The 18,709-nt window shown below is 52.5% G+C and overlaps 1 protein-coding gene across 2 annotated transcripts; it reads left to right on the forward strand.

Moving 5' to 3' along the window:
- The first annotated feature begins 907 nt into the window (after positions 1–907).
- Positions 908–18,305, forward strand: ERBB3 (erb-b2 receptor tyrosine kinase 3). 2 transcript variants are annotated; one of them, XM_036077423.2, is made up of 28 exons: positions 908–1,165; positions 4,578–4,729; positions 5,262–5,448; positions 6,129–6,254; positions 6,899–6,964; positions 7,141–7,259; positions 7,365–7,506; positions 7,860–7,973; positions 8,049–8,169; positions 9,793–9,866; positions 10,039–10,129; positions 10,394–10,599; positions 10,810–10,942; positions 11,328–11,418; positions 11,638–11,792; positions 12,192–12,245; positions 12,602–12,743; positions 13,360–13,479; positions 13,609–13,707; positions 13,897–14,082; positions 14,236–14,391; positions 14,640–14,715; positions 14,901–15,047; positions 15,397–15,494; positions 15,587–15,775; positions 15,938–16,009; positions 16,208–16,502; positions 16,684–18,305. In XM_036077423.2, the coding sequence occupies exons 1-28, from the start codon at positions 1,084–1,086 to the stop codon at positions 17,208–17,210; spliced, it is 4,020 nt and encodes a 1,339-aa protein (XP_035933316.1). In that variant the 5' UTR covers positions 908–1,083; the 3' UTR covers positions 17,211–18,305. The 2 variants fall into 2 exon arrangements, with proteins under 2 accessions (XP_035933316.1, XP_035933317.1); XM_036077424.2 differs by lacking the exon at positions 908–1,165 and adding an exon at positions 1,563–4,172.
- The last annotated feature ends 404 nt before the right edge of the window (positions 18,306–18,709 follow it).

An 18,709-nucleotide genomic window follows, 5' to 3' on the forward strand; every position in this document is an offset into this window, starting at 1 on the left:
CAGTCTCTAGTGCCCTCTTTGCGTCCCCCTTTCCAGCGCGAGCCCGGGCTTGGAAGGCGCCCGAGAAGGTGCGAGCGCCTGTAGTGGGGACCGGGTTGCCGGTGTGGGTCCGCAGTAAACCGGCGGGAACTCCGGCCGCCCCGACGGCGCGGTGACTCCAGTGTGGAAGGGGAGGCAGCTGTTCTCCCAGGCGGCCGTGGGGGGCAGCAGAGGGGACCGCGACAGGTGCGGGAGCCCCTCCCGGGGTGGAAGTGAAAAGGCGGGCTTCGGGACTGTTCCCAGGCTGGAAACCGCCCCCGCCCCCGCCCCTCCAGCCAAATCCCCCGGAGAGGCCGGGCCGGCGCCGGGTCTGGAGGAGGAAGCGGCCCGAGACAGTGCGATTTCACGCGGTCTCTAGGGCTCGGGTTCCTCGGCAGGGTAGATGAATTATGGGGTTTCGAAGGGCTTCCGGGGAAACTGAGGTGGCCTGAGCGTGAGGCCAACACCTTCCTCCTCACAAACACACACAGAAAAAAACATTCATATTCAGAGAGAAAAATCCCCCAAGTGACCCAACCGGCTAGGGAAGTTGAGTGATTTGGTTAATGGGCGAGGCCAACTTTTAGGGGGCCGGGCTTTGAAGCGCTCTCCCCACCCCCAGTACCTTTTCCCTTTGGAGGCATTTGGGGGCGTTTGGAATCTTGGTCTCCCCTTAGTCCAGCTCCCGAAGAAAACTTAGGGCGAGACCGATGCTCGATGTGCGTGGCCCCAGCGGGCACGCACTGGGGCGTGGGGCGCGCTCGGGGCGGCCAGTCCGCGGCTCCCGCCGTCTCCACGCCAGCCTCGCGCCGGAGGGGGCGCGGCCGTGACTCACCCCCTCCCCCTGCGCTCCCTCCTTCGCCCTCTCACAGACGTACACCCCTCCCCTGCTATCCCGCCCCGGACTCTGGCTCCGGCTCCGATTGCAGTCTGCAACCTCCTCTGCCGCCGCTACCAAGTCGCTGGCGGCTCAGGTGGCTCCGCTTCGATGTCCTAGTCCAGCGCCCCCCGTCCCCCCGCCCCGGGCCGGATTCGGCGGGGCTGCCTTCACCCTCCGCTGGAGTCATGAGGGCGAACGCGGCTCTGCAGGTGCTGGGCTTCCTTCTCAACCTGGCCCGGGGCTCCGAGGTGGGCAACTCCCAGGCAGGTAAGCGGCGCGGGATCACCGGCCGTCTCGGAACCTGGGATCCCGAACCGAGTGCGCGGAATCCTGGAGGGCAGGAGTTGGGGCGGGGCGAGGTTGGGGTGCCGACCCGGGTCCGCTGGGACCACCTAGGCAGGAACCGTCAGGTTGGGTTCTCCGCGCGGTCCGGGCGGGGTCGGGATTCCTGACCACCCTCCCCGCTCCCCCCGCCCAACCCTCGGCAGCGCGTCGCCGGCCTTCTAATTTGTCTCTCTCGAGGGGGCTGACGCCGAGACAGATCACGCTTCCGAGGGGCCCTACATGTAGGGAGGGGGCTGGGACCTCCGTTCTGTAAACGTGAGGAGAGGATCGGAGGTGGAGGTCTTGGCGGGGGGGGGGGGGGGCTCAGTTCATTCCCCAAGCCCATCCCTCGGGTTTCAGCACCTCCAGTTTCGTTGTTTTGCCGACAGGGCGGAGCTATGGAAGGGTTGGAGGGGGTTGTTGTTTTCTACGTTTGGAAAAACAAGAGTGGCACCTCCTCTTCCGTGAGTCGGCCTGCCCTGGGAAGGGCTGAGACTAACCAAAGGGCCAAGTACAGGTGACATCAGGGTGAGAGGCCACGCAGAGGCTGACCTCCCGCTTTTCCTGAGAATAATAAAGCTGGCTGGTCCCGACTTGACCAGCCTCTCTGTCAAGACCCAGATCAATTCAACTAATTTTTATTGAGCATCTACTATGTACAAGGCTCTGGGCCAGGAGCTGGAGGGTCAAGGACTTCCAGCCTGTGTTTCTCAGTTTGTCTTTTCCCTCCCCAACCTGAGACCAACAGGGCATCTCCCACCTTCTGAGCTTCCTGTCCTGGGAGTCCTTCCGAAATCCCCAGCTTCTCCCACACCTACAGTCTGTTTATTGTCGGACTCTGTCCCCTGGAGTCTAGACAAGAGTCACATTGCTCATCGGTTCCTCCAACTCCCATCCATGCGAGCCCACCCCCTTGGGGTGTCTCTGGGACCATGGACACCTGAGGGTGCTGGTGTTGCTCGCATTGGAGGAATCCTGTTGATCTCTTCCCCTCCCCCAGATCTCAGCTTGGGGTTTGGCACGGCCAGGGCCTCTTCCCCGGAGTGGGAGTGGGAGAAACACCTGTGCTTCCCCCACAGTTGCTGGGCCTAAATTTAGACCTGGGATCTTGAATGTGAAACTCCCAGCTGGTGGAGGGCGGGGGTCTGGGGACTGGAGTGGGAGGGACCAAATAGAATGCACCAGGGTCCCATTCAGACCCTCAGAATCTTCCCCCAGGAACCCAGGAGTCCCAGATCCTGGCCACCTTCCCTGAAGGAGACAGGAGGCAGGCATGGTTGGGTTTCTTTACCCTTTATCTGGATCCTGCAGCCTCTGGGCATCCGGCCCTGTCTCAGTCCTTCTATAGTCCCTTTGTCCTGGCTGTGATGGGGGTGGGGGATATTGGAGAGGAGGCCTCTGGTTGAGGAGGGGCTGGAGATTCCTGGTCTGACCCACCCCAGTGCTCTCTACCAAAGGAGCGCCCAGGCCCCTCCCTAGGCCCCTGGTGCCTGGGTACAGCAGGGATTTTTATTATTCCTTCCCCCCTGCCCTCCTCCCCAAGCTGCCTGTTCTCCTTAGAGGTGGTTTTCACGTTCTTTTCCTGAGCAGGCCCTTTGCTCCCTGTTTGTGTAATATGGACTTTACCCTCAGGGTGGCAGAGAACGGGGCCTCTAACACTGTAGCCTTCCGGACACAGACAGAGAGTCTGCACAAACACTATAAAGGCAGGTGGGATGATGGGGCCACCTGAAATACTTCCTTATAAGGAAACCCAAGGACAGAACCAGTATGGATTTCTGGGCCAGTGGGGGAGCTGGGCACACGCTTGTCTATGTGTGTGTGTGTGTGAGTGTAGGTCGCACATGAATGTACACAAACACATCACATACCCCATTTCTCTGTGCAGAAATCTTGGCTCCTCCCTTATCTGGGGAGAAGGATTGGCACCTTGACTTGGAAGAGGGGGTGTCCTGCCAGGAAGGGGTTTAGGGTGGGGCTGTTCCCTAAATGACTAACCTTCCTAGTTTCTTTCCTTTCAGCCCAAGGACCCTAGAGTTACCAGGCTCCTCTGCGAGCTCCCAGCCCGTTTACCCCTCTGCTGGGTCTAGCCTACCCCCTTCCTTCCCATTGTGGGGAGCCACAGGGAATGGGAGCCCTCAAAGGTCAAGTGGTCAGCCTAGGGGTGTATCTAGGAGGAGGGGTTGGGGCCTCACTAATCTCCCTTCCTCCATTCCCACTCCCGCCTCCTACTCAACTGCCAGCGCCTCAGGGAAGGGTGGTTGGAACAGGTGGTATCTACCCCCCACCCTCCCCATAGTCTTTCAGTGAGCAGAGGAAAGAGAGGTAGGGCCTCAGGGACCAAGATTTCGCACAGCCCCTATATCCTCCATATTTACAAGGTCAAGTGAACCCCCAAGACTGGCATACCTCATGAGGATTGCCATGTTGGAAAGCTTTTTAATGAATCTTTTGACAATGAAATCGGGTGGAAGGCTTAGAATGGGGGCAATCCTCGCTGTTTCCCTCCAGGCTACGGTGTATTGACTGGAAAATGTGAGGCGGAGGAGCTGGGGTGTGTTGGGATAGGGGAAAGGAAAAGGGAAGCCAGAGTTTAGGAAGGGGGGTGCGGGGTAGGCAACCAGCTCCTTATCTTTCAGCTTTAAAGACAAAGCTCACATTGACCCCCTCTCCCCACCAGAGCTCCCCCTCTAGTGAGGTCACTTGCCTGAGCCTAAGGCTTGTGGGTGGAGGGGGGCGGGTGCTACTGAGGACAGGGTGTCTCGGGACAGGGTGGAGCAGCCCCCTCCTCCTAGATAGAATTGCCTCATTGTGGGCTGAACTGTGGCCCTGGGCACTGCCCCCACCCTCTGCCCCCATCCCACCCTCAGTAGACACAATAGGGGCTGTGTGCTAGCCCCAAAGAGATATTTATTCCAGGACCTAGAGAGAGGCAGGATGGGGTAGAGAAGTAAGTACCCTGGTCAGAGAGGGGGAAGGGAAGAGGAGGGTAACCAAGTTGTGGTCCTTTTCTAACCTCTCTAGGGGGGGAAAGAAAACCCTACATCCTCTTTGATTAACTCCTTAGTACCCAAAGTCGTACCTGAAAGAGGAACAGAGGAGGCCCTGGTGGAAGAGGGAAACCTTTTCACCTGCCTGTTCAGAGAGATGGTGAGGGGATTCTGCGAGAGGCGGGATTAAGGCTCTCAGTCCAACATAAGCCTTCGTTTCTCTCTCTAGGGGTGACGGTTGGAGGCGGCTGCTTCCTAATCCTGTTGAATGTTACTGTAGGAGGGCAACCCAGGGGATGGTTTTGGGGGACCAGGCTGAAAACTTGTGTCCAGCTCTCTGTCATTCTTACCTCCCCTTTGAGCAGTGTGTCCTGGGACTCTGAATGGGCTGAGTGTGACGGGCGATGCCGAGAACCAATACCAGACATTGTACAAGCTCTACGAGAGGTGCGAGGTGGTGATGGGGAACCTTGAGATTGTGCTCACAGGACACAATGCTGACCTCTCCTTCCTGCAGGTTAGAGTGCCTGACTCCCTACCTCAACCTCTTCCCCCTTAATCCTCCCCACAGAAGCCTCCTTCCCTTCCTCAGGGCCATCCTCTGCTGGAGTTCAGCATTCCTAAAACTCTGCAGTTCCGAAGATCCCAACCTGTGTGTTTATGGGGCAGTGACTGGAATCTGGAACCTCTGGTCTGGTCGCTGTCGCCAGGGATGCACAGGGGCTGGCGATGAGAAGCGGGCAGGGGTGGGATAGTGTTCTGCACCAGGGGCCAAGGGAGAGAGGCACCTAGGAAGATGAGGAAGGGACCAAGCAAGGACCCTCCTGGCATGAGGAGCTCTGAGAAGGAAAGGGTAGGAGATTAGAATTCCTCAGTCACTTCTGCCGCCTGTCTTCCTTGGCAGAAGGGACACAGCAGTGTGACACCAGCTACTCCCTACTCCACAGTAGGAATTAGAAAGAATTAGAGGGGTTAGGGATTCCTTAATGAGGAGATTGAGGCTTTTTTCCCTATTTTCCCTCCCACTGACACAATCTGTTCCATCACAGTGGATCCGAGAAGTGACCGGCTATGTCCTCGTGGCCATGAATGAGTTCTCTACGCTGCCACTGCCCAATCTCCGGGTGGTGCGGGGGACGCAGGTGTACGATGGGAAGTTTGCCATCTTTGTCATGTTGAACTATAACACCAACTCCAGCCATGCTCTGCGCCAGCTCCGCTTTACTCAGCTCACTGGTCAGTTCCTGACGATTCCTTCTAGTCTTGCCCCTCAACCAACCTGCAGGCAGGGGCCTCCTCGATGATAACCCAGGACTGCTCGCTAAGCGCCCCCTTCATGGGGCCCATCACCTTGACCCCTGTGGTCTAAAGGCCCACTACTCCCCAGGGGGAGGGTCCTCATGTCCCACGGGGCTGGAGTTGGAGCTAGATCTGTTACCCACTCCTCTGCCTTTAAAGTACAGTGTACTTTGATGTCCCTCCATCCCTGGGAATGGGAATCCTATCTCCACCCCCTCACAATTCCCCACAAGCTGGGGGGAATATAGGGTTAAATACCACATGGTTACCTTTTACTTCTCCCTGTCCCAGTCAGTTGGAAAACACACAGGTAGGGTGGAGGAAGGAGGTGATTGAGTCAGGGATCTTCTCTCTTTCTTTCCTTTCCCCTCCCCCACTGGCTAAACCGGATCTGGACAGGTGTCTGAGGAGGCCGGAGTTTCTTTTGGCCTGGCTCCTCCTCTATCTTACAAGGCAAGCCTTCTCTCTGCAGTTTGGATTTAATTAGACATCCTTGTCTGCCCCATTTCCCCTTCTCCTGAGTCTTGGGTGGCCTTTTGGGTTGGTGCAGGGGGAGGGGGAGGGAAGAGGAGGGCTGCTGTAGCCCTTAACCCTGTCACTTCTCTTCCCTACCTCAGAGATTCTGTCAGGGGGCGTTTATATTGAGAAGAATGATAAGCTTTGTCACATGGACACAATCGATTGGAGGGACATCGTGAGGGACCGAGGTGCCGAGATAGTGGTGAAGGACAATGGCAGGAGCTGTGAGTGACCATGATCAAGACTGCTCCCCTACCCCCACCAAACAGAGTGACCCCTTTCACCATCATCATTATATCCCTAATCTGAACCCACCTCTCCACCGAAAAGCAACACTCCAGGCCCTAGACCTGCCAAGGAGAGAGCAGGTCAGTCTCCTAGAATCCAGACTCCCAAAGCATTATGTGAAGAAAAGGAGCAAAAGATGTCTGTGTACTAAGTGGGGAAGCCAGATCTTTGGACTCCATATCCACATCTCTTTTCATTATAACATTCTCCCTTCTTGGAACCTGCCTCCCCCTGATCACAGTCTGCTGCTCCCTGTCCACTCACACACACACACATATTCCTACTGGGTTCAGTTTGCCAAGGAGGAACCAAGTTCCTGGGTTGGGACTGGGGCCGAGCTTGGCAATTGCCCCAGACTCTCCCGTTCAGCTGCCCTGTGGGTGGTGCGGAGGTGTGGCTCCACCCCTTGTTGACAGGTTCACTTGAGCCCAGCCCTGCTCTGCAAGGGCAAGGAGGGACACTGCCCTGGCTCTTCGCTTCGTGGGACTGGGGTGCTTGTGTGCTGACATCATACCCTGTTGATTCAAGCAAGCCTTTCTTAGCCCTGACAGCTCTTTGTGTTGCTTTCCTTCCCAACCAGGTCCCCCGTGTCATGAGACCTGCAAGGGACGATGCTGGGGTCCTAGACCAGAAGACTGCCAGACATGTGAGTTTACTCCCCTCCAAAAACTTCAAGCTCATACACTTTCATATCCCTTCCCCCACCACCACCAACCTATGTCAACACTGTGGGTAGGGACAAGCCTAGAGGGCAAGAGGGTGAGCACTGGCCTCAGTACAGTCTTAAGAGCCCTGACTGCCATGCTTTCTCTCTTTCTATAGTGACCAAGACCATCTGTGCCCCTCAATGTAATGGTCACTGCTTTGGGCCCAACCCCAACCAGTGCTGCCATGATGAGTGCGCAGGAGGCTGCTCAGGCCCTCAGGATACAGACTGCTTTGTATGTACCACCATTTGCCCAGATTCCGAAATGGGGATGTGGGCTTTGGGGAGGAAGTAGGGATACACACATAACGTGAGTTTTATGAATCTCCTATGTCCCTAGGCCTGTCGACTCTTCAATGACAGTGGGGCCTGCGTACGCCAGTGTCCACAGCCTCTTGTCTACAACAAGCTAACTTTCCAGCTGGAACCCAATCCCCACACCAAGTATCAGTATGGTGGAGTTTGTGTGGCCAGCTGTCCTCGTAAGTGCCTAAGAAGAGGAACAATGGTAGTGGAACCAGAATTTTAGACAAAATTTTAGGAGGTAAAAGAGATCAAGTTGGGTGGTAAATAGAGGATGTAGGTTGTGATCCTCTAACCACCTCCAGTGAATGATCCCTTTGTCCTGCTCGCCCATCTGCTTCCCCATGATTTTTAGCAATTGCTCCTAGTTCTGCAACAAAGAGCAAAGGGCCTTTCTCATCCATAGGACAGAGCTTAAGGAACCTTGGGTGGTGGATTGGGACAATCCAGCACAGAGCAGGAGGGAGCAAGGTTCAGTTGGTCGTTGGCAGTGTTTCTCCCTCGTCTCTAATGGTGCCCTCCTCTCTCCTAGATAACTTTGTGGTGGATCAAACGTCTTGTGTCCGGGCCTGTCCTCCCGACAAGATGGAAGTAGATAAAAATGGACTTAAGATGTGTGAACCTTGTGGGGGCCTGTGCCCCAAAGGTGAGTCGGAGATGGTGAGGAGGTGGTGAAGAGACCAATGAGGCCCCACCCACTGAGCCTCTTTTGTGTTTACAGCCTGTGAGGGGACAGGCTCTGGGAGCCGCTTCCAGACTGTGGACTCTAGCAACATTGATGGATTTGTGAACTGCACCAAGATCCTGGGCAACCTGGACTTTCTTATCACTGGCCTCAATGGGTTAGAGATTTTGCTTCCTCTCTCTAATCCCCCACTCCATCCATCCCCACACAGTTCATTACATTTGGCTCAACCCTTCATATGGGCAGCTGATTAGGAATATAAATCATATCATGAATATAAATCGAGCCCTGCATTCTGCTCTGTGCTGGAGATTCTCTCCCTCCCCCTCTGCTCCTCCCCCTGCTTTCTCTCTCTCTCTCTCTCAACATACATACATACATACATACATACATACATACATAATAAAAATCTTTTTAAAAAATTAAAGAAAAAATAAAAGGAATATAAATCATAAAATTTTAGAGGTCACACAGTACCTAACCACACCTAACTCTGTTTCCCACCCAGGACTTGAATCCCCTCAGAGACATCCCTAAGCAATCTGATACCATCTAGCTGAATGGCAGGGGACAAGGACATTGTGTCCTCCTACTTCTTTCTTTAAAGATTTTACTTATTCTATTTATTTATTTTAGAGAGAGAGAGAGCAAGAGGTGGGGGAGTGAAGGGGAGAGGGAGAGAGAGAATCCCAAGCAGGTTCCATGCCAAGCGCACAGCCTCACGTGGAGCCCGATCTCATGACCCTGAGATCATGATCTGAGCCGAAATAAGAGTCCAATGCCTAATGGACTGAGCCACCCAGGCACCCCTTAAGATTTTATCTTTATGTAATCTCTGCAGCCAACATGGGGCTTGAACTCACAACCCTGAGACCAAGAGTCACATGCTCCACCAATCAATTTTTTAAGGTTTTATTTATATATTTATTTATTTATTTATTAGAGAGCGAGAGCACATGGGAGTTGGGGGAGAAGCAGATGGGGAAGGAGAAGGAGGTGAGCACAGAGCTGACCCAGGGCTCGATCCCATGACCTTAGATCATGACCCCAGCTGAAACCAAGAGTTGGACGCTTAACTGACTAAGCCACCCAGGTGTCCCCTGAATCAACTTTTTTTTTAATTTTTTTTTTTTTAATTTTTATTTATTTGACAGAGAAAGACAGCGAGAAAAGGAACACAAGCAGGGGGAGTGGGAGAGGGAGAAGCAGGCTTCCCGCCGGCCAGGGAGCCTGATGTGGGGCTCGATCCCAGGACCCTGGGATCATGACCCGAGCTGAAGGCAGACGCCCAACAACTGAGCCACCCAGGCGCCCCTCCCTGAATCAGTTTTTTAATGAGAGTTGCCACATGATGATTTTCTAATTCCATTATTCCTTATTCCTTCTGCATTTATTTGTTGGCATTTTAGTGTTAGGAAGAGTCTTCCCTTCCACTGATTGATTGATTGATTGATTGATACCTATTTTGTTCAGTCCTTTAAAATCTTTTATAGTCATTATTTTGGTGGTCAGTTGTCTCTGATCTGGCCATTGGGGGCTTCTTCAAGCCGGATCCTGTGTTCTTTGGGCTTGTACCCTTCATTCTCTGAGCGCTTCCTTACTTTTTTGCATCAGCTGCTTTAAACTCGTTCTATTTCTCCTGCCCTAGCCATTTCTCCAAGGAGCCCTGTTTCCTTTTAGTGGAGAATGGTATTTAGAAACTAATTTCTGAGGCTAGGCATGCTTCTTGCTACTGGGTTCTACTTCTACCTTGTTGACTGGTTTTTACTGTTCTCTCCAGAGACCCCTGGCACAAGATCCCTGCCCTGGACCCTGAGAAGCTCAGTGTCTTCCGGACAGTACGGGAGATCACAGGTGAGCGGGAGGAGAGGGTGCCTTTTCTAGGAGGAGGAGGTGAACCACCGGGACAGACTGTTGTATAACTACTTACAGAATCATGTCCCAGGCGAGAGGAGAGGGACCTGTAGAACCTGAGGAAGCGAAGGGAGAAGACTCCCTGCTCACGTGCTTCTCTCCAACCCCTCAGGTTACCTGAACATCCAGTCCTGGCCTCCGCACATGCACAACTTCAGTGTCTTTTCCAACCTGACAACCATTGGGGGCAGAAGCCTGTACAAGTGAGTAGTGAAGAGTGTGGCGGTGGTCGGATGAACCCAGGCAGTGAACCCCGTTTCTCAGGCATCCTGGAGTGAAATACAGGTGTTGTCTCATAGAGCATGCCCAAGGGGTCTGACAGTTTGAAGGGGAAAAGGCAAAAGGAAGGGGAATCGCTCTTACTGGTCTGACTGGCCCAGAGCAAATGTGTGGAATGAAAATGAATCCACTGCACGGTCATTTTTCCCGGTGTAGTCTCCCTTCTTATCCTGTCTCCTTGTTCTCAGCCGGGGTTTCTCTTTGTTGATCATGAAGAACTTGAATATAACATCTTTGGGCCTCCGGTCTTTGAAAGAAATTAGTGCTGGGCGTATCTACATAAGTGCCAATAGGCAGCTCTGCTACCACCATTCTCTGAACTGGACCAGGCTGCTTCGGGGGCCTCCGGAGGAGAGACTAGACATCAAGCATAATCGGCCCCGCAGGGACTGCGGTGAGGGAAAGGGCCCATGGGGTGGAGGGGAAAAAGAAGTCCGGCAGGGGAGGGTGCAGTGTAGGGACTGTTCTGGCCTGGAAGCAGGAATAGGGATGGGGGCGGGGCAGAGCCAAGGAGAGGGGCGTGTTAGGCTGGAGGCACTTAGGAGGAAGAGTTCAGAAGAGGGCCTGTGAGGAGCCCCCTCCTGACTCACCCCTTCCTTTCCAGTGGCAGAGGGCAAAGTGTGTGACCCCCTGTGCTCCCCTGGGGGGTGCTGGGGCCCAGGTCCCGGTCAGTGCCTATCCTGTCGAAACTACAGCCGAGGGGGTGTCTGTGTGACCCACTGCAACTTTCTGAATGGGTAACTGAGGGGCGAGAGAGTCAAGCAGGGGTGGGGGCATGGGGCCGTGGGATGGAGCTATTCAGGTGGCACCTGAAAGCCTTTAGTCAACTTTCTTTTTTATTTTTTTAAAGATTTATTTATTTATTTTAGAGAGGGGTGGGGGAAGGGCAGAGGGAGAGGGAGAGAGAAACCCAAGCAGACTTGAGCCTGACATGGGGCCTGAGATCACAGCCTGACCTGAAACCAAGAGTTGGACGCTTAACCGACTGCACCATCCAGGCGCCCCTAGACAACTTTCTGCATATGCCTTGGTGGGAATGAGTAAGGGGACGCTGTCGTTGGGGGATCGGGACATAAAGGTCAGGACTTAGAAGTGACCCTCTCCCTTTGCCCCCCACTGCAGGGAGCCTCGTGAGTTTGCCCACGAGGCTGAATGCTTCTCCTGCCACCCGGAGTGCCAACCCATGGAGGGGGCTGCCACATGCAATGGCTCGGTACAGTAGCCGCACCAGGATCTCTGAGGGGGCAGAGGGCAAGGGCAACACGAGAAGGTCTTGGGGATGATATGGCCAAATCACAAGGCCAACACAGGGAGGCCAGATAACACCAGGCTCTGTGGACGGAGCATCCTAAATGGCTGGGTTGGTCCTGGCTGGGAAGTATGAAATTGACCTTGGGATCCCATTCTTCCCAACCTTCTCTCTTCCACCCAGGGCTCTGATGCTTGTGCTCAGTGTGCCCATTTTCGAGATGGGCCCCACTGTGTGAGCAGCTGCCCCAGTGGAGTCCTCGGTGCCAAGGGCCCCATCTACAAGTACCCAGATGCTCAGAATGAATGTCGGCCCTGCCACGAGAATTGCACCCAGGGGTCAGTGATGGGATGATAAGGGGGGAGGGGGAGAAACAAAACTAGGGGGAAAGAAGAGGGTAAATGGGAGCTGAAAGAAGAAAGGAACTATGGTTTAAGAATCACTCCAAGCTGTATTAGGAAGGATTGGAGAAAGGGGATCTCTCAATAACAGCACAAAATTATACCACAGTTTTGAGAACCTGGAATAACCTCAGCTCAGGGGACTTTCATTCAAGAGAGGGACTCGGGGAGAGTTGGCAAGCTAGAGATGGGGGCCGTGTCTTATGATATGATTTGGGCTCCAGGATGGAATAGCATGGTAGGATCTGAAACAATGTTGTATGTTGAGGCTGTTGGAATTGAGCTTCTATGGGAGTCTCCCAAGCTCCCATTTAAGGAGGTGACTTTCTTCTCCAGGTGTAAGGGACCAGAGCTACAAGACTGTTTAGGTCAAACACTGGCACTGATCAGGTATGGTGGGCTTGGAGATTTAGTTAGCTGGGGATATTTGGGAGAGAAGCTAGGGAGGGGGCAGTTAACTTGCTGGGAAGAGAGGAGTCTCTATTCATTCTGGCCTTCTACATACACCACTGTCACTGGACTTGGATACACAAGAATCCAGGCTTCTGGCCTTCCCTTCCTAAAATTAACCTGTAGTATCCTCAAGAAGTCCAGATTTAGGTTAACCCTTTCAGTGCTCAGGGATATGTGTATATGTGAATGTTAATTTCTTGCACCAGATCTGTACTATACCTTTAATGTAGGCATAGATGACATTGTAAGGAAGGTGTAGACCCAGGATAATGCTGGACTTCTCTATCGCACAGCAAAACCCATCTGGCAGTGGGTTTAACAGTGGTAGTAGGATTGGCAGTGATTTTCCTGATCCTCGGAGGCACTTTTCTCTATTGGCGTGGGCGCCGGATTCAGAATAAGAGGGCTATGAGGCGCTACTTGGAACGGGGTGAGGTGAGTGTCTAGCTTACTCTTGAAAGGTACCCTATACCGTCAGTCTTTAGGAGCCTCCTCCTTTCCCAGAGATTTGATTTCCTTTCTTCAAGGAGGTAGTATGGTCTGTTAGAAAGACCTCTGGCCGGAGAAATGGGAGACATGCATTCCAGTCCTGATTTTGCCATTAATTTGCCAACATGACTTTGAAGAAGTTACTTTCCTTCTCTGTGCCTCATTTTATGCACGTATACAGAAGAAATAATAGCATTCATCCTTATAGGATGGCTATAAGAGTGAAAGGGGATGATGTATGTGAAAGTGCTTTGGAAAGCATAGAGAATTGTATAAAAGTACTTAAAGTGATAGCATTACCGACTTTTCCCCCCTTCCTCCCATCAAAGAGGAAACCCTACCCTCTTGATTCTTGATTTCATGAACACAAACAACGTCCTCAGTCCTTAGGGTCTGTTACTCTCCAATATGCCTGCAGTGCTTTTTAAGACTAAAGACAATTCCTCTTCTTGCTCCCCACCCCTTTGGGCTTTGTCGCTCTGGGCATCCACCCATAGGGAGGGGGTTGGAGTGGAACATGGGAATGGACTTCCCTGAGTATTTTCTTCCTTCTGCTCCTCAGAGCATAGAGCCTCTGGATCCCAGTGAGAAGGCTAACAAAGTCTTGGCCAGAATCTTCAAAGAAACAGAGTTGAGGAAGCTTAAAGTGCTTGGCTCAGGCGTCTTTGGAACTGTGCACAAAGTGAGTGGCCCACAAGAGGTCTGTGGAGGAGGAAGGGAAAGGATCTAGGGTGAAGGAGAGAAAGATTTTAGGGAAAGGGCTAGCCCGGGGAGAATGACCTAAGGCTGACTCCTGCCCAAAACTTCCCAGGGAGTATGGATTCCTGAGGGTGAATCAATCAAGATTCCAGTCTGCATTAAAGTCATTGAGGACAAGAGTGGACGGCAAAGTTTTCAAGATGTGACAGATGTGAGTGAGGGAAGGGTATTGTGTATGCCACTGGGAGAGAGGTCACTATTAGATACAATTTTGTAGAAGCATGGTCCTGTGTTAGCAGATACTGCTAGCCATACTGATGTCCTTGAATGTTGGGGTAGCCCTGGTCTGGGTGTACGTGGACCTTTTCGGTCCCTGGATAACCCTTCCTGTGCCTCGTAGCATATGCTGGCCATTGGCAGCCTAGACCACGCCCACATCGTACGGCTGCTGGGACTGTGCCCAGGATCATCTCTGCAGCTCGTCACTCAGTACTTGCCTCTGGGTTCCCTGTTGGATCACGTGAGACAACACCGTGGAGCCCTGGGGCCCCAGCTGCTGCTCAACTGGGGAGTCCAGATTGCCAAGGTGAGAGGAATCTGGAAGAGTTCTGTGACTGAACTGCCTGCCTGGTGGCTGGCAGGGAGGTTGAAGTTCTGAGAGGTGCCTTCAGGGTTTGGGATGATTCTGGATCTCAAGGATCAATTCCCCCAACCTTGAGAATACCTCCTTCCTCTGTAGGGGATGTACTACCTCGAGGAGCATGGTATGGTGCATAGGAACCTGGCGGCCCGAAATGTGCTCCTGAAGTCACCCAGTCAGGTTCAGGTGGCAGATTTTGGGGTGGCTGACCTGCTGCCCCCTGATGATAAGCAACTACTACACAGTGAGGCCAAGGTGAGGTGACACGAAGGGCTGGGTAAGGAGGTGGGGGTGGAGTGAAGCAGGGGAATAGGGAGCAGTCAGTGGTCTCCTTCAGAGGCAATCAGATGCTGCACAGTAAGTTCAAGGAGAGGAACCTGGAGATGCCAGAAATTCAAGTTCAGAAAGCAACAAGGAAAAGAATGATTGAGAACTTGGGGTTTAGAAGTGCCGAGAAAACTTGTGGAAGTCAACTGATGACACTTTTGCCTTTCATTCCCCAGACTCCAATTAAGTGGATGGCCCTGGAGAGTATCCACTTTGGGAAATACACACACCAGAGTGACGTCTGGAGTTATGGTCAGTCCATTTGGATACCCTCCATACCATCACTGGCCCAAATTCCATTGTTGCCTTTTGAGAGACCCCTTCTTAGAATTTCTGAGCCTTCCAGATCCTTGTGTTAGATCGAGTTCTGCTTTCCCTTCATCTTCACTCCCATGTCTACTATTTTGCCATCAACTAGTCATGTCTTCCTATACCAGGAGTGACAGTTTGGGAGCTGATGACCTTTGGGGCAGAGCCCTATGCTGGGCTACGACTGGCTGAAGTACCAGACCTGCTAGAGAAGGGGGAGCGATTGGCACAGCCCCAGATCTGTACCATTGATGTCTACATGGTCATGGTCAAGTGTGAGTTACCTGCCGATCCCAGCCATTTCCTTCCTTCTTCCTTCCTTCCTTCCTTCCTTACTGCCTTCCTCCCTTCCTCCCTCCCTCCCTTCCTTTTTAGATTTATCTATTTATTTGAGAGAGAGAGACCTCGGGGGGGGGGGGGGTGGCAGAGGGAGAGAAAGTGAGAGTCCCAAGCAGACTCCACACTGAGCAAGGAGCCTGATTCTTGACTTGATCTCATAACCTGGGCCGAAACCAAGAATTGGGGCTTAACTGACTACACCACCCAGGCGCCCCCCCAGCCATTTTCTGACTTCCCTCCCTACTCCACTCCCCTCTTATGGCTCTATTTACATCTTACCCCCAGGTTGGATGATTGATGAGAACATTCGTCCAACCTTTAAAGAACTAGCCAACGAGTTCACCAGGATGGCCCGAGACCCACCACGGTATCTGGTCATAAAGGTGAGCAGTGATTAGGAGTTGTCAAGGAGATCTAAAGGCACGGGGACTTGGCTGGAACTAGGATCCACCTTAACAATCACCTGTCCCTACAGAGAGAGAGTGGGCCTGGAATTCCCCCGGGAGCAGAGCCCCCTGCTCTGACAAACAAGGAACTGGAGGAGGTGGAGCTGGAGCCAGAACTGGAGCTAGACCTGGACTTGGAGGCAGAGGAGGATGGTCTGGCGGCCACACTAGGCTCTGCCCTCAGTCTGCCAATTGGAACACTTAATCGGCCCCGTGGGGTAAGGCATTTCCCAGCGTTTTAAGACTTTCTGCACCCTGAGCCGTCTACCTACCTGCACCCTCATGAACCCCACTGATGCCTAGGTTAACTACTCAAAGACCCCCATGGTGAGTAGATTTCTCCCTTAATCTAAACCTCTTCCTCACCTTTTTCATCCTAGAGCCAGAGCCTTTTGAGCCCATCTTCTGGATATATGCCTATGAACCAGGGTAATCTTGGGGAGACTTGCCAGGTAAGGTCTGTCTCTTTAAGGGGCTGCTGGGAGGCTGGGTGGCAGTCTTAGGATCCATAGGGGCAGTGTGGGAGACTTTAGAAATCTTTGAGGTTTCATCAGTGCCCCACAAAAAAGAAGGCATTGAACAACCCAGTCTTCTGAACAAATCTCTCTTTCCTTGTTTCTGTGTAAATCTCCATGTATTTTCCTCCTCAGGAGTCTGCAGTTTGTGGGAGTGGTGAGCGGTGCCCCCGGCCAGCCTCTTTGCACCCAATGCCACGGGGACGCCTGGCATCAGAGTCCTCAGAGGGCCACGTGACAGGTTCTGAGGCTGAGTTCCAGGAGAAGGTGTCAATGTGTAGGAGCCGGAGCCGGAGCCCACGGCCACGTGGGGACAGTGCCTACCATTCCCAGCGCCACAGCCTGCTCACTCCTGTCACCCCACTCTCCCCACCAGGGTTAGAGGAAGAGGATGTCAACGGATATGTCATGCCAGACGCACACCTCAAAGGTGCCTGACTCCTCCTAGAGCTTTCCTCAAATCCTCCTCTGATCCCTTCCCCAGGCTCCTCTTAATCCTTTCATCTTCTCTGATCTTACCCCTTCCTTTTCATTTTTTCCTAACTTTCCCCAACTCCCCACCGCCTGCCACCATGTTCTCCACATACCTGTCCTCTCTCCTCAATCCCCAGGTACTCCCTCCTCCCGGGAAGGCACCCTTTCTTCAGTGGGCCTCAGTTCTGTCCTGGGTACTGAAGAAGACGATGAAGATGATGAGTATGAATACATGAACCGGAAGAGAAGGCGCAGTCCGACTCGTCCCCCTAGGCCCAGTTCTCTCGAGGAGCTGGGTTATGAGTACATGGATGTGGGATCAGACCTCAGCGCTTCCCTGGGCAGCACCCAGAGTTGCCCCCTCAACCCTGTGCCCCTCATGCCTGCTGCTGGCACAACCCCAGATGAGGACTATGAATATATGAATCGGCGACATGGTGGAGGAGCTCCTGGGGGAGATTACGCAGCCATGGGGGCCTGCCCAGCAGCTGAGCAAGGGTATGAAGAGATGAGAGCTTTCCAGGGGCCTGGACACCATGCCCCCCATGTCCATTGTGCCCGCCTCAAAACTCTCCGTAGTTTAGAAGCCACTGACTCCGCTTTTGATAACCCTGATTACTGGCATAGCAGGCTTTTCCCCAAGGCTAATGCTCAGAGAACATAACCCCTGCTCCCTGAAGTACTCAGGGAGCATTTCATGGCAGCTAGTGCCTCTAGAAGGTACCCCTCTTCTCCCTAGTCCCTCCCTCACAGGTCTCAGTCCTATTTCCCCAGTCCTAGACAATTCCATTCAACCTTTGGAGGCTTGTAAACACTTTTACACAAAATTCTTGTGAGATGTAGCCAGCTGGGCACTTTCTTGTCTTTCCCAATCCCGGGAAAAGAGATTTCCCCTATTTTGTGTGCTTCCCTAATCCCATTCCTCTGCTTCCTCAGGGGGACTCCCTGGAGATATGAAGGATTACTCCCATGTCCCTTTCTCTCAGACTCTGACTTGTTGAGATTAGGCTTTAAAGTGTGCTTTTGTTTCCCACCAGACTCCTAAGGAAGAGGAAAAGCGGGGTAACCTGGCAGGGAAAAGTAAAATTTGGGGTGATGACTCAACCCCCTGGGAAGAATGGAAAGCTTCAAATCTTGAGTGAAGAGGTTGGGCATAGATATTAAGGAGTACTATTAATTGAGCATTTACTATGCCCTACCTAATCCAATTAGGTGGATTATCTCACCTAATCTATACAACAATTCTGTGAGCCAGGTATTATCCCATTTCACAAATAAGGAAACTTAAGTAAATTAAGTGGTGGGTCCAGGATTCAGAATCTTCCAGTGCAGGTTTGCTCACTGTAAGGTATCAAGGCGAACTGATACAAGTCAAAGTTCTTGTAAGGGGCATTGTCTTTTTGCACTGAATCAAGTCTAACCCCAACAACCACAGCCGCCTCCTACACCCAGACTTATCATCTCAGGAAGTGGGGGGGAACCGGGTGGTCGGAAGGAAAAATAACTGGACATTTTTGTGTAAACCATAACCTGTATGTGCTGTAAATGATCACTTCTTACCCAAGGGACAGAGTCACAATTGTCCCAAGAGCCACTTTTAGGGTCTCTTCTCATCCAGTAGTGGGAAACTTCCAGTTGGGATAGAAAGAGGACCCAGCTTCAGGCCTTTGTCCCTTTGGATGGGAAACGGGGTATCTTGTATTACTGAAGATTTTTGTTTTGTTTTTATACACACCTGAATAAAAATGCCGGTTTTGCAGCTTCCTGTCTGTCAAGTGAAGAAAACCTCGTGTGTGTAAGATAAATCACCCCTTTGCTCCTCAGCAGTGGATAGCCACCACCGCATGCTGCTTTCTGTCTTCTGACACTCCTGTTCTGCACCTTTCTCCAGCCCTACTTTTCTCTGTATTCACTGAAGACAAGCATAGCGCACAGTCCTTTTCATTGAAGGCTTTTACCAGGAATCTCTACAGGACAACCAACTGGGAATAACAAAAACAAGAAAACCCACGTCTGGGAAAATAAGAAAAAGCCCTATTGATGTGGTGCCTCATGAGGTGGAACACTGAAACTCCCATGTTTCAGAACTCTTACTCTCTTGAAAAAGTCTGTAAGAACACTTTCCTTAGGTGCCATCAAAGCCTATTGTTGGAACAATAGTGC

The sequence above is a fragment of the Halichoerus grypus genome, chromosome 6 (assembly GCF_964656455.1).
Source record: "Halichoerus grypus chromosome 6, mHalGry1.hap1.1, whole genome shotgun sequence".
Taxonomy (NCBI): domain Eukaryota; kingdom Metazoa; phylum Chordata; class Mammalia; order Carnivora; family Phocidae; genus Halichoerus; species Halichoerus grypus.